The sequence below is a fragment of the Pinus tabuliformis genome, chromosome 5_2 (assembly GCF_031772625.1).
Source record: "Pinus tabuliformis cultivar Carrire ecotype Pingquan chromosome 5_2, CPIR1, whole genome shotgun sequence".
Lineage (NCBI taxonomy): Eukaryota > Viridiplantae > Streptophyta > Pinopsida > Pinales > Pinaceae > Pinus > Pinus tabuliformis.
The window spans coordinates 789,606,242-789,620,639 of NC_142306.1; the positions used below are offsets into that span (position 1 = coordinate 789,606,242).

Here is a 14,398-nt window from a genome sequence, read left to right on the forward strand (position 1 = left end):
TTTCTTTGAACTTAGAAGTAACAATATCTTTAATGTTATTTATGCTTTGCAATGCATCATTTTCGTTGATCTCCCAATAGTTTAACCAGGCCCTTGTGTCTTTATGCCACCCTCGATTGAGCCTTAGGTGGTTTTGGCTAGAATTTAAAGCTAGCTTAGGAAGTCTATGATCATCTATGTTATTGATTTTGTGCTTGTACAACAGAAACCTAAGCATAGCTAGGCTCTCAATAGGGGAAAGACCTGCTTCTATAAGGAGAATAGGATAGGGTGTATTACTTTTAATTTTCAGGTTATAAGTTATAAAACACTTCTGGATTTGCTCAATCTTTCTCCATGATTCTCTGGAGATGCTGCAACCCCAAACCTCACAGCCATATAAGATAACAGGAGTGACTAAAGTTTCAAAGAGGAACTTCTTTTTATCCCACATTACGAGGTTTGTTATTTTACAATTATTTTCAAGACCAAAGTAAGCTTTCTACCCCCCATTAATCCTTTTCTCAATTCTATGGTTCCAGTTGAGCTTGTGATGAATATCAATTCCTAGGTACTTGTAAGAATACACTTCCTCCGAGTTATTATTGTCATACATAAAATTAGCGTAAGTGTCCTTCTTGGATTTGATAATCATAACTTTTGTTTTGTCAGTGTTAACAGTCATACCCATGGTAGAGCAGAAATCCTTAAGAAACCTAAGTTGCTTATTAAGATCAGTTGGGAACCTTGCCAAAAGAACAATATCGCCAGCATAAAGAAGGATGACGACTACCCCAGCTAAGATCGTGCCATCACATCCTGCTTCCTCTAAATAGCCTTCGAGCTTATCGATGTAAATGCCAAATAGGGTAGGGGAGAGGGGGCAACCTTGTTTAACTACGATGTTACACTTAATAACTTTCGACCACCCTTCATTGCTCTTTAGCTTGGCAATTACATTCTCGTATAACCTTATAGCGGCAGCTCTCAACTCGAGAGGAACCTTTAGCTCTTCTAATCTATTCCAAAGGTTGTATCTAGGAACCGTATCGAAAGCCTTTCTAAAGTCCACAAAGCAACAAAATAAATTGGATTTATCATTACGACATTCCTCCGCAATGATCCTAAGCGTAACAAGGTGGTCTGTTGTTGAGTGATGCCTTCTGAAACCTGCTTGGCCTTTAGCCCGCTTACCTTCACTTTCAAGCCATATGCTTAACATTTTTTCCAAAATACTACCATATAATTTGGCTAAGAGAGGGTTGATCATAATTGTTCGATAATTAGAGGGGTTATTTATATCCCCACTTTTAAAAATAGGGATAATGAGGCTCTCAGTCCAAGGTTTAGGGAACCCTTGCTTGACTACTTGATTGAAAAGCTTGTGGATGTGGGGGATGACGATAGGCCCTCCAATTTTTAAGATTTTCGCTTGGTAACTTTCAATGTCCTTAGCTTTCCCATTAGCGAGGCGATTAACCCCAAACTTAATGTCTTCTAAAGAGAAAACTTCTTTCGTTGTGAGAAGGGTTTCCAAATTATCCATGACATTTGGAGATTCATAAAGCTTTTTAAGACAGGAATTCCAATCGTGAAGAGCAATTTTATTATTATCCTTAGTCTTCCTAGTTAGAATCTGCCTCCAAAATTTCTTAGGAGCTACCTTAGAGAGGTGTAAGAAATTCCCCTGTCTTTGACGAATGTACTGCTTCTTTTTCCTTTTAGTTAGGGCTTTGTATATTTGTAATTGGTAATTATTACTTTATAAAGTATTATATAAACAATAAAATTAATAAAGTTATGAAATATTATATTTATTAATATTTTAGAAAAATATAATAAAAAATAAACCTATTTTTTAATATTTTTAATTGGGTGAAGTGGGACCTAATGAGGAACCGTCACTTCACATAATCAATAACTTGTAACGTGTTTCCCGCTAGCAACACCGTCAAGGCCAAGGTTAATGTTTCCACGTGGATTGGATGAGGTATGGGCTTGATCCATATTGAACCTCTTAGTGAGAAGGTACATTGGACATGTGAGTGTCGAGAATCATTCTCGATGTTAGTTTTGCTGGGGACATTCATTTCCCTTGCTAATAGACCAGATTTAGTATGGACATTCATTTCCCTCACTAATAGACAAGATTTAGCATCTATAAAATTTATTGGGTATCATTTATGATTTAATAAATATCTTTTTATTTATTATTTAGTCCAAATTGGTTATGGTTTTTATTTATTATATTATTATTTTAATTTTGGATTAAAGTTAACTGTTAAATTCTAATGGTCAAAAAATTTAACTTTCTTTATCGTTATCACTATTTAATACATAATTATGATTTAATTATGCATATTGTTTTGATGATGAATTACACTGGATAGTTCGAAACAGATCAACAAAAAATTGGATGTGATTAGTATTAAAAAATGTCGCAACCATCATCATTATGAATCCAAAAAACCTAAATTCAAAAAAAGCATTTATTTCAATTTCCTGTAATGTAGTCTCAATTACTTTTTCTTCCTTTAATGCTACTTCTGTTTAGGCTCCCTTCGCATTAATTATTTATGTGTGAACCTTCTCCACCTTGTTGCCTTTACTACGAGAGAGTATAAATTATTTGAGTCCTTAATTTTCTTTTATTCATGTGTGAACCTTCTCCACCGTGTTGCCTTTACTACGAGGGTATAAATTATTTGAGTCCTTAATTTTCTTTTGTTCAAAGGCCCATGGCATATTGGTCAAATAGGAAGTTTGGTCTCGTTCCCTGGGTTTGGAAACATGGTCTAGCATAGGGCGAGGTGCATATAAGGTAGTGATAGTTATGGAGGGTGGGGAGGTTCTCAAACTTGTACCAAGGTTGAGACTTACTCTCACATCTTTCATGAATAGATTCCCATAATATTTTAAGAAGAGATGTGCGAGTTCGAAGCAAACATGGTAGTTGAACGAGGTTTCCTTTCTAATTCAGAAATGTTAATGGATATTATTAAATAGTTTCCCCACTTAGGACACACAGGGTAGACAAAACCAATACCTCGTGACAATTGACCTCTATTGGAAGATTAAAAAACATTGCTAGGAAGGGTTAGGAAGGGTTATTATGGAAATGAATGAAGTCAAAGACAAGATTATGTTGATATCAGAAAAGGTGATGCTCCCCAAAAAGCCATAGGTCTGGTTTGTCTCAAACATATTGAAAGTCAATTAGCTTTCACTCTAGGCCCAAGTGGTTGCACTCAAGGCACATCAAACTTAATCTTCATTGCTTGAGAAAGTTATTATAGAAATGATGATGATGATGATGGTGGTGGTGGTGGTTAACGTCCGTTGAGACCAAACATTGGTCTATCGGACCCAAAGAAATAAAATTATTTATTTTGATTTAAGATTTTATTCTTATGCTCAAAAAGCTTGGACAGAAGTCTCCCGAGCTCACTATAATTTTGACATTGTAAAATGCTAGGAAAGTCAGTATTGTAACAAAGATTGTGAAACTGAGATCTAATGTGGTTGTACGCGGGGCACTCTAAGAGGAAGTGGTTTTCATCCTCGATGTTCCTATTCTCACATATATAGCAGATCCTTTCCATCCATGGCATTTTAGAAACTGCCTAATGACCTATTTCACTATGGAGCTCATGAGAATTTGTTCTAATCTTTGATATATTAATTTTCTTCTTTGAGCTAGTTAAAATAGAGAGATACTTTTGATCTTCTACAATGGGGTTGATGACCTTCTTATAATAACTTAACTTTTTTTTAGCCGCTAAATCTTTCTCACACCACATTTTTTCTTTGAACTTAGAAGTAACAATATTTTTAATGTTATTTATGTTTTGTAATGCATCATTCTCGTCGATCACCCAATAGTTTAACCAGGCCCTTGTGTCTTTATGCCACCCCCAATTGAGCCTTAGGTGGTTTTGGCTGGAATTTAAAGCTAGCTTAGAAGTCTATGATCGTCTATGTTATTGAGTTTGTGCTTGTACAACAGAGACCTAATCAGAGCTAGGCTCTCAATAGGGGAAAGACCTGCTTCTATAAGGAGAATACAATAAAGTGTATTATTTTTAATTTTCAGGTTATAAGTTATCAAACAAGATTATGTTGATGGAAAAAGTGATGATCCCAAAAAAACATCACCCTGAACTGTCTCAAGCATATTGAAAATCAATTAACTAACTCTCACTCTAGACACAAGTGGTTGCCGTGAATGGCAAACTAAACCCACTAATGTGGACATTTCCTCTTGTACTTAAATTAAATTTTTGATGAATTTCATTTTGATGTTTTTTTGGTTAGCGAGTTTTACTTGGATGTGGTATGCTAATCTCAATAGTATAGTTTGTAGGCACTTTTGGTACACGTGATTTCAATGTTTTTTTATCTAAGAGCTGGTTGTTTTGGCATTTAAAGGCCACTAAAAAATGGTGTAATCTAACATTTTAGTGTTGTAATTGGGAAAATAAAATAGAGTTTTATTATTTTATATTTGTTTTTTAGATCAAACTTAATGATATAAATTTTAATAAATTTATGATTTTTTAAATTTTTAGAACAAATATTAACTCACTCAAAATATATAAACTTTATCACTTAATTAATTTTACAATTTTTTTTTTAGTTGTCTAAGGAAGTTGAGGAATTGACTGGACGGTCAAAAGTGGCCCGAATCCAGGCAAAAAAATTTCAAAAAATCTTGTAGAGTCAGTTTTTGAATCATGTTTTTGATGGTGAAAATGGATTCAGCACCATCAAAAACTCAAAGAGACCTAAAATTTTGAAGTTTGACAACTATAACCTTTTTTTTTCCCTATTTAACCTCTTCCTTGATTTGTGTCTTCATCATGCCGTGAAGATGAACCACACTTGCTGGTTCGAAATGCGTAGACCAAAATCTTCAATGTGATTTTTCTGAAAATATTTTATACATTATGATGTGAATCATAGAAACTTGGACTCGAATATAACTATAACTTGGATTTACAAAAATCCTTGCCAGATTTTCTCTAAATATAACTGAAATTTCCATAACTTTCGGGGCAACTCCTCCACCTCGCTAGACTATGCGATTTCCTTTTCAATTTCAAAATTAATTAAAAAAAATTGAAAACCAAAATACATTAAAAGGAGTTAAATTACGGGAAAAGAAATAAAAACAGAAACGTTCATTAAAAACTTCATATATTGTTCTTCACATACATTGATTAGCCATGGCCAATTACAACATAAATTTATATTTAGTCACAGATTGTGATATAATTTATATGAATGGCATGCGTCTCTTTCCACTCAGTAACCACAACACAAAATTGAACGATTTGTCGGTCCTCTGCGCGAGGAAGCGGGCAGACACTTCTTCAATTTCCATTATTTTTCGGCGTCGTGTTCGGCAGGATGATCGGATGGGAAGACCTGAGTCCTATCTATGTCTCTGCTCACCTTCCTCGAAAGCGAACGGAGGCGAGTAACAGGAGATCTCGAAGACCACTGCGAACCATTTGGAGAACCGCACTGATTGTCTTCGCCGGGAGACGAGAAGTCATCGGGCCTCTTGGGTATTTCAATGGCAATCTCAGGCATTAACGCTCTTCCACCAGAGGTTCCTTCATCCATATCTGCTTTTATCCGCTTCTGCCGAGCCCAAGAGAACATATTTGTTGGCTTCTGAACATTGTACTCTTCTCCACAGCTTACACTCTCCTCTTGCTGCAAATTCAGATTTTCTTGGAAGCCTGAAGCAATTGCTCCTGCCATTGTAACGGAAACCTGCTCTACTCGAGTGGATTCCGCAACTGGCTGTTCCGGCTGGGCGCCGGTTCTGCAAATGGGACAAGTGGAATGCGAACGAAACCACATGTCTATACACTCGACATGAAAACTATGCCTGCAATTTGGCAGAAGACGGCCTTTCTCATTTTCCTCGAATTCGCACAGACATACTGCGCACTCCAGCCCATCTGTGAAATTCTGAGATTTATAAACAAACATAGGCAGAGACTCTGCTATCGCAGAATCCAACCCCACATTCCGCAGCGTTGCCGGTTCTTGTCCTGTAAAATAAAACCGAGGACCGGTAGAAGCCGATCTCCGTCGAGTCGATCTGAAAAATCTAGCAAGCGATGCCGGACTCCATCTGGTATAAAGGTGCTGCAAAATGACTAGCAAAGCCAGAACGAGAAGACATATTATGGCCGCTATCATGACATTGTCATAAACGAAATATCTGGGTTCGTTATTTTCCTGGGGTGGCTCAATACGATCACTGCCCGAGCTCATTCTATATCAAATTGAAGCCACAAACCAGAAATTCCCTTTCAATTGGGCTGATCTCGAACCACAAACCACTTAGAAAGCCTGCCCTGCAAACATAGCAAGCTACAATTACTCGCCCTTTATGAGCTTCGAACCTTCAATTTCTCCCCAATTGGCAGCACCTCCGATGCTTCTATGAACTGGAAAATGCTTCCTGGCTTTCAGAAGCCAAGAAATGTCGCGTTTGTTTCGACGGATAACGATGAAGGCGGTAATAAAAAGGTTATTCCGGAGGCCCATTTTCATCTAATCGAATTTCATGGCACGCAACTGCCAAGAACCTGTGTTTGCAATAGTCTTCAAAATTTCCAATGATTTCAGAGTTGACTGCAATAAAAATGACCTTCCGGTCGTTCGGAGCCCGGATATGCTGTTTCCGTGTTGTCTTCATTGCACAGGTAGCGTTCGTCCAACGAAAATGCCGTACTTTGGACGATCTTGGTCGGAGTTGGGAAGGAAACAGCTGGGATTCTTCTTACCTGAAGATCGAACAGAGGACATTGTTAATGAAATTTTATAGAGTGTGTGGTGGTCATTATGCGATTATACGAGAGTAGTCTACAACATTATTTTGGCATGATTTTTGTTAAAATTTGGCGGAAATTTTGGAAATCTGGTTATAGCTGTCAAACTTCACGGTTTTGGGTGCTAGAGGGTTTTTGATGGGGCTGAATCCATTTCCATAGTGAAAAAACCAATTCAAACACTCTTTTCTTTTTCAGAAGAAAAAAAATGAAACCTTCATTCATTATAATGTGAAAGTTTTACAATGTCATGGTACTTTAATCCCCTAACACAGTTCAATAAGCAAAAATCAAGTGTTCACTCATTAGTACAGAGGATACAAACTCTTTGTCACTTCAAGATTCACAAAACTAGACCAGAGTAGGAAGCACAGTGGCGACACTGAGAGATAATATGGTCCAAAAACTAGGTTGTGGGAAAAACCCGATCCCAGCAAAGAGAACAATCGTCAGAATATATAGTCGTCTGTGGGACAAAGACAAAAAGGAAAACCACGAAAGCCAATAATCAGAAAAATTCAAAATTAAATCATAAAATATCCCTGTGTCTGCCCCTAGTGATCAACCTCCAGATCAAAGACCATGAAGCTAGGGGGAAGAGGAAGACCTCGTTTAGAAAGAGGATCTGCCACACAGTTTTGTTCCTTGTATACATGCTGAAAGGAGACAACAGAAAAGGATGTCAGAAGATCTTGGGTCTGTTGCATCTAGGTGCAAAGCAAGGGAACCTCCAACAAATTTTTCCCCTGAATCCAATTGATCATTGTCAACAAGTCACCCACAATCATAAGGTTGTCAATGGCCAGCCATGAAGTAACTTGCAGAGCACCCAATAATGCAATCAGTTCCACTCTTCAGTTGTACCCATCACCACCATGCCAATAAAAATGGTATCGAGTTGTGGGGTCAACAGAAAGGTAAACCCCATTCAGAAGCGGCTCCATCAAAATTGCAGATGGGGAAGATGTTGTCTAGGTCAACTAGTGAGATAGACCTTCCAGAATCCAAGTGAAAACATGGACCGATTTCTTGGTAATATGCTACTATATTCAGGGTCACAACCTGGACAAGAGGTTGTTTGTCTTCAAAAATAACCCTGTTCCTAGCGGGCCAGATGCCCCATAGCACATATAGAGGGACCATCCTATATGCCTTAGCATGTAGAGACCAAGAAGAAAAACAATCCAAAATCGATTCAAAGTCACAGGGCAAAAAGACACCAAGGAGAATGGAGACCTCCGTCCAAACATTCGCATCAAAGGAGCATTTTATAAAAAGATCTACGCAGTTCCCCGTATCCAACCCACACAAGGGGCATCTATCGGGGCCCATGAAATCCTTCTCGATCATCCGGTCCCATGTCAGAATATGATTATGTAGAGCCAGCCATGAGAAACACTTGATCTTTAGTGCGGCGTCCCACTTCCACCATGTCATAGTAATCTCAACAAATGGCAGAGGTTGTGAGCTAGAAGTAATATGTGCATAGACTTCATTGACAGCAATGCAATCAGACTCGACATGGCCACCCCACACCAGTCGGTCAGAGCGCAAAGAGGGATGAATTCTAGCCATGCAGAGAGAGCGACGATATTCTTCCCATTCCCCCAGCCAAGTGATTTGGAAGGTCAATCTGCCAAGCGTGTGGCCAAGCAGGAGCATCGTTTGGGAGATAGACCCTTTCCCAAAGTTTGGCAAGCATTGTGATCCCTTATGAGTTCAAAGAATATATCATGGGGGTCGAAAGTATATGGCAGTCATTCATTCCTTTAATGACATCTAGGCCGACAAGTATTTTTCGACCATCCCCCACCATCCACCATAAATTGTTGCATAGCCATGGGATTTTCCACCGAAGACTATGCCAAATAATAGATGCACCAGATGTGGGGGGTGCCCCACTAGCCACCCATTCCTCCATACCGGCTTTCTGCCATAGGCCCCTAGCATAAAAAATCCTCCAGAAAGGCGAGACAAGTAGAGCAATATTGAACCTCGAGAATCAAGGAGTCCCTATCCACCAAATTTGATATGCTTCAATCCCCATCCACCAAATTTGACACGCTTAGATCCCCATCCACCAAATTCAAAAACTCCTATAATCAATTTTTTTTGAAAATAAAATCGCAGGCTAAAAATAATTTTCCTGACAAATTTGTGGCTTCAGTGGACAACGCCTTATCAAAAACAGGTTCTCTTTTTTTTCAATGAAAAAAATAACTCCCTTCATTAATTAAAAAGAGGAAGCTACATAATTGTGTAAGTGACAGAAACAGAAACTTGAAGACTCTATGAAAGAGCTTAATATTTCATTACTAAATATAATTATTTATAGATACATACCTAGGAGAATCAATAATGATCTCAGCAGACTTGAACTGATGTTTTAGCGACTCTGGCCGTCTCACATTAAATTAGATGACGTGGGAACAGTGGGCGGCGTTGTTTGTCGTAGTCGTGATTAATGTTCTAACACCTCCCCTTAATCACGACGACCTAAACTTTAACTTGCCTGCTGGTCTAAGTCTCAGCTAGGCTTACAAGAAAACATTTCATTTTTTCCTTCTTGCTAAAGGGTCCATGCTTGTTCATTTGCTGGTGCAGTTTCATCTTCACCTTTCTATCTAGCTTTCCTTATGAACTTCCTCTGCTCCTTGCTTACGTACTTAACATCAACAACCTCTTTCGAACTGGGATGCAAGGCAAGATCCCGAACAAGGTAATCTAATTCACGCTCTCCCCACTTTCTACGAGGAGCCACCAAAATGCACTCATCTTCGAACATGAGCAGCCTCTGAACAACATCCATGGTTGTATCCTCCACTGTCGCAGCCATATTAGAAGCAGATCCAATCAAATTTCTAACAATTGAGTTCTGAGATAAACAAATTTTACTTTGAATAGCATAATCACCAATAGCATCACATTGTTTGTCAAAGATTTCTTCAAACTCAAAAATACTGCCGGACCCAAAAATGCTTCCAAATGGGTTCATGAAAAAATGATCATCGAAAAGGTCATTGTCAAAAAAGTCTAAAAAGATAGACATATCAGCTAGGCTCCACTTTACCTCTGCCACAGAGAAAAGAACGCAACAAATAAGACACGTTGGAGATCTAACAACGCTCCCACACAACTCTTAGCTAGGCTCAAATTTTCCTTAAACTTTGGCCAGCTTTGACTTCACAATAGCACCATGCTCGCCTTTGCCTCTCACTTCCCCATATCCCTATAATCGGATATTGGTTATAACCACAAATCTGAACACAAAATCTTTCACACCCTAGATCTGCTACTGAGAGGTAGATCCGGGCCAATGGTCCTTCAGTAGATCTCAACGCAACACGCAGTAGATTCTCGCCAAGCATAAAGACTGAATTTTTTTTTAATTCTTCGGCAGTTTCTCACACTCTACCCTGGCCGCTTCTTCAATCAGCTCCTCTGCTCCTCCACATCTCATTCAACAGTTTCTTCAAGGGATCGTACAACTAACAACGCTCTCCATCCAGCGCACTGCAACAAACAACTTCAAAAAAACTCCCAGGTGGCTCACAATCCACCACTCTTCACACACAGATGGGATCTCTCTGGCCACAGAGCCCTCACTACTCTGGCCAAACACATCAAATTTTACATCTATAGCTCTAAAGCCAAGACTGGCTTGTCTCCAACGCAGAACCAACACAACACGATGGCCAACAGCAATCAGGACTCGACATCTGCTCCCAACAGCGCTCCAATAGCTAGTCAAACTTAATGCAAGAATTCCAGCGATGAGAATCACTACATGCCAGCATAGAGCTACCGCTTCTCTCTGCAAATACTGTCCACACCAAGTGATCAGGTACTCTGACGAATAGTGCAGCAGGCTCTCCTTCTAGTTGTGGGCGCGTGCCCCTCAATGGCCGACACAGCCTTATCCACACAGATCGTAAAGAATGCACTTTTCCTTTTACCTTTGACACAGCGAACAATCTCAATTTTCCCACTTTTGCCACATGTTCTTTCTTGCAGTCACTCTATTCGCCCCTCACCTATGTTCTAAACCTCAGAATTCAGCTTTATTTCCAAGCCACAGCTGGTGTGACACCATTACATGCACAACAGCTCTTCAAGCCACACTGGCTCCTCACACGGTGGCTGCCACAACGCTCCACCATTTAGATAACTCCTCATGCATCCACATGTTCTTCACAGGCTTCAACCTTGTCAAACATCAGCCATAGCCGAAACCCTCAGCTCCGATACCATAACAGAAACAGAAACAGAAACAAAAACTTGAAGACTCTATGAAAAAGCTTAATATTTCATTACTAAATATAATTATTTATAGATACATACGCTGGAGAATCAATAATGATCTTCGCAGATTTGAACTGATGTTTTAGCGACTCTGGCCGTCTCACATTAAATTAGATGACATGGGAACAGTGGGCGACGCCGTTTGCCACAGTCGTGATTAATGTTCTAACAGTAAGAATAGGAAATTGACAGCGTAGTTCTCACTTGCCATGGAAATAGATCATAAATCTACGCACTGAAAATCACTGAGGTGGAACGAAAAGAACAGAGGAGAATTCCTCAGTGGTAGACAAAAATCACTATAAATCTAGAAGCCAAGGTGCCTCGTAGAGGCAGATAGCTTGCAGAGCAAAATGTGAAGAGATCCCCTTGGCCTTGGGCGCAAAAGATTCAGAGTCGCAAATAACTCCCTCAATAAGGTGCTCAAAAAAATCAGATCAGTGTGAAGGGAGACCCCACGTTTGGAGAGAGCATTCGCCTTCAGGTTATGTTCCCGGAAAATGTGAAGAAAGGAAATGTCAGAGAAAGTGGGCAGCAATGTTGGTAATTGACAATTAAAATTGCGCAGAAGGAGGATGGAGGCGTTCCAGAGTGCTAGGGTTTCAGGAGCGATTTTCTGCACCGACACGGCTCCAAGGATCTTGACTTGCAATGGATCGAATAATCGTATGGCCGCTGCATACACTGGAACCGTTGGTTCCGTCTGGTATTGGATTGGATCTACAAAGGAGAAGGGTACCAATGGTGTGCAGCGACCGGTGTGTATTCCCTCTCGCAAGATGCAGGGAGAGCTCCTCAGGACGGCACCAGAAACCGCAAGCACGCAGATGGTTACCCCAAAACATCAGATTTTCTTACTGGTTCTACTTGATACGCCCTCTTGCGCGAATGGTTTTTACGCCTATGGGAGGAAAAATCGGTTGGCAGTCTCCATGCTCCATCTTGGAGAGATGCGGATTCGATCTGATGACATAGGGCGGTTCTTTAAGGGAAGAGCCGGAGATCAGTTATGGGACGGAACCAGTGAACGCCTCTCGTGGCGTATGGAGGCCGTTATGCACTTTGGTGCGCAGGGATGGGCTCCAACCCTCTCGCCGCTGCATGTTCTGTTCATTTCCAGGCAGCAGGGTATGGACAAATATAGTAGATCCGGGGTGGGCTTACCAGAACTGGCCAGATCAAGGCAGAAGCACAATGAAAACTTGTCAGATCCAGAACACAATCCTGAAAAATGGGATCTGATCAAGTCAAACACAGCAGATCTGAAACAAATCTTCATCAGATCTGCAGAAGGCAAGCACATTTGTGTGCAGATCTGGGAACAAATGAGTGTGCTGGAGCTGAAAAGAGAGATCCAGGAAAAACTAGGAATCCCAGCTGTTCTTCAAATCCTAATTTTTGCTGGGAGATGCATGCAGGAGCAACACTCTCTACAGTACTACAAGGTTGAAAAGGATTCAACTATTATTCTCAGTCACCGATTGAGAGGTGGATCCAAGGGAGCTCCTTCAAAACCTACAGGAAACTACCGAGATGCAGCCAAAGGGAAAGAATCTTCAAAGGGGAAAGAAACCACAGATGCCAACATGCCCCCAGGACAGTATATTGTGGATCAAATGCCAGAGAGTCCCTCCATCTTGCTGGAAACTCCAGAGGTAAAGTATATTTTTACAGATCTCCAAAGAAACGCTGTTATTTGTAGATTTAATGGTTTCTGGCCTAAAACGGATGCATTGTATCAATGGATCCACACAGTATGGACCAAAGACTGTCATATCCACCTCTGCTCGAAGGGTTTTTTCATAGTAACCTTCCTTGTAGCAGAAGAAAGGGAAAAAATATTCAATGAAGGACCATGGTTCTGGGGCAGTGCGGGATTGTTTGTTACCCCATGGTTCCCGGAGTTTGATGCAAATACTATGGTGGTGTCAAGGATGCCAGTATGGGTGAGGTTGCATAATCTCCCGCTACATTTTTGGCATTTCAAGACCTTAGCAGCTATAGGGAATACCCTTGGAAGAATGCTAAAGATTGACACAGAGAGGCACATAAAAGGAATTTTTACGTTCGCTAGGATATGTGTAGAGGTAGACCTTAGCCAAGGATTACCTGAAAGCATTTTTCTGAACTTCAACAATATACAGTGGAAACAGCCTTTGGACTATGAGAATACAGCATTCAGATGCAGGGGATGTCAACAAACAGGCCACCTGTTCAATGCATGCAAAAACCTCAACAGGGGCAAGCCACAGCAAAGAAAACCCAAAGGATGGCAGAATATAGATGATGTAAAAAAGAAGAAAGCTGCGGAAAAGAAAGCTCCTTCGGTAACAAAAGACGAAGAAACAGAAGCAGAGGAGGATGATATCACCATAGAGGAAGATGAAATAGAAAACCAGAAGGAAAAAACAGCAGACAACAAGGCTTCACAATCTCACTCAGAACAGACAGAAACACAGCAAAATCAGGCAGAGAAGATAAACATGGATCAAAGCATGGGAGGCATCAAAAGGCAGCATCATTCGGATACTTCAGACTCAGACAAAGAAGCAGGGTCTCCGAATGAAACAACACAGATAGTCATTGCTTCGATCGAGCCTTCTCTGGGAGAATGGCGCAAGGTCGAAAAGAAAAAGGGGAGAAAAACTTGAAACATCTGCCGGTTTTCAGGTTTTTCAACCCTTTTTCTTTTTCTCTTTTCTTTTCTTCATTTTGTGCACGTTAGGTTTCTAACGTGGCGTGGGGTGCGTCTGCACTCGAGCCCTTGTGGCAATCTCATGAATGCTTCATTGCATCTGCTAGTGTAACTTTTTCATTAATTCTTTTAATAAAAGGTTACCGTTTTTTTCTTTGGAAAAAAAATGTTGGTAATTGACAAAAAATTAATGTAAATGTAAATTTGGATAAATTATATTAGTTATCGACAAGTCAGTTTCATACCGAATCAGCAGTTATGTAACTCAGGAGGCTCATATAAAACTGATGAATACCCGAACTATTGTGATGGAGAATCATTTCATTGATTGAATAGAAATTCCAATCCATTGCCTCGTGGATGTTTCCTTGACACTCTGTTATGGTTTTACCACGTAAATCCTATGTTTTTACTTGTATGGTTATATTCAGTTTTCATTTTCTTTCTTGTTTTGTAACCTCCTGTAACTACAAATGGTATCAGAGCGAGGTTTTTTGAGTTGAGTCTGGAGTGTAGGAGTGTTGTCCATGCCCATCAGAGGCTGCGTGCGTGTGGCAACAAGGCAACGTCA

At 40.0% G+C, this 14,398-nt stretch overlaps 1 protein-coding gene across 1 annotated transcript; it reads right to left on the minus strand.

Moving 5' to 3' along the window:
• Positions 1 to 5,262: 5,262 nt before the first annotated feature.
• Positions 5,263 to 6,404, minus strand: LOC149161667 (RING-H2 finger protein ATL2-like). The gene has a single exon (XM_089435547.1). It carries the CDS (start codon positions 6,268 to 6,270, stop codon positions 5,362 to 5,364), a length of 909 nt encoding a protein of 302 aa, XP_089291673.1. The 5' UTR covers positions 6,271 to 6,404; the 3' UTR covers positions 5,263 to 5,361.
• Positions 6,405 to 14,398: the final 7,994 nt, after the last annotated feature.

What these genes read in the sequence shown, in the direction of transcription:
- LOC149161667 (XM_089435547.1), bottom strand. Translation starts at nt 6,270, where the DNA reads ATGAGCTCGGGCAGTGATCGTATTGAGCCACCCCAGGAAAATAACGAA.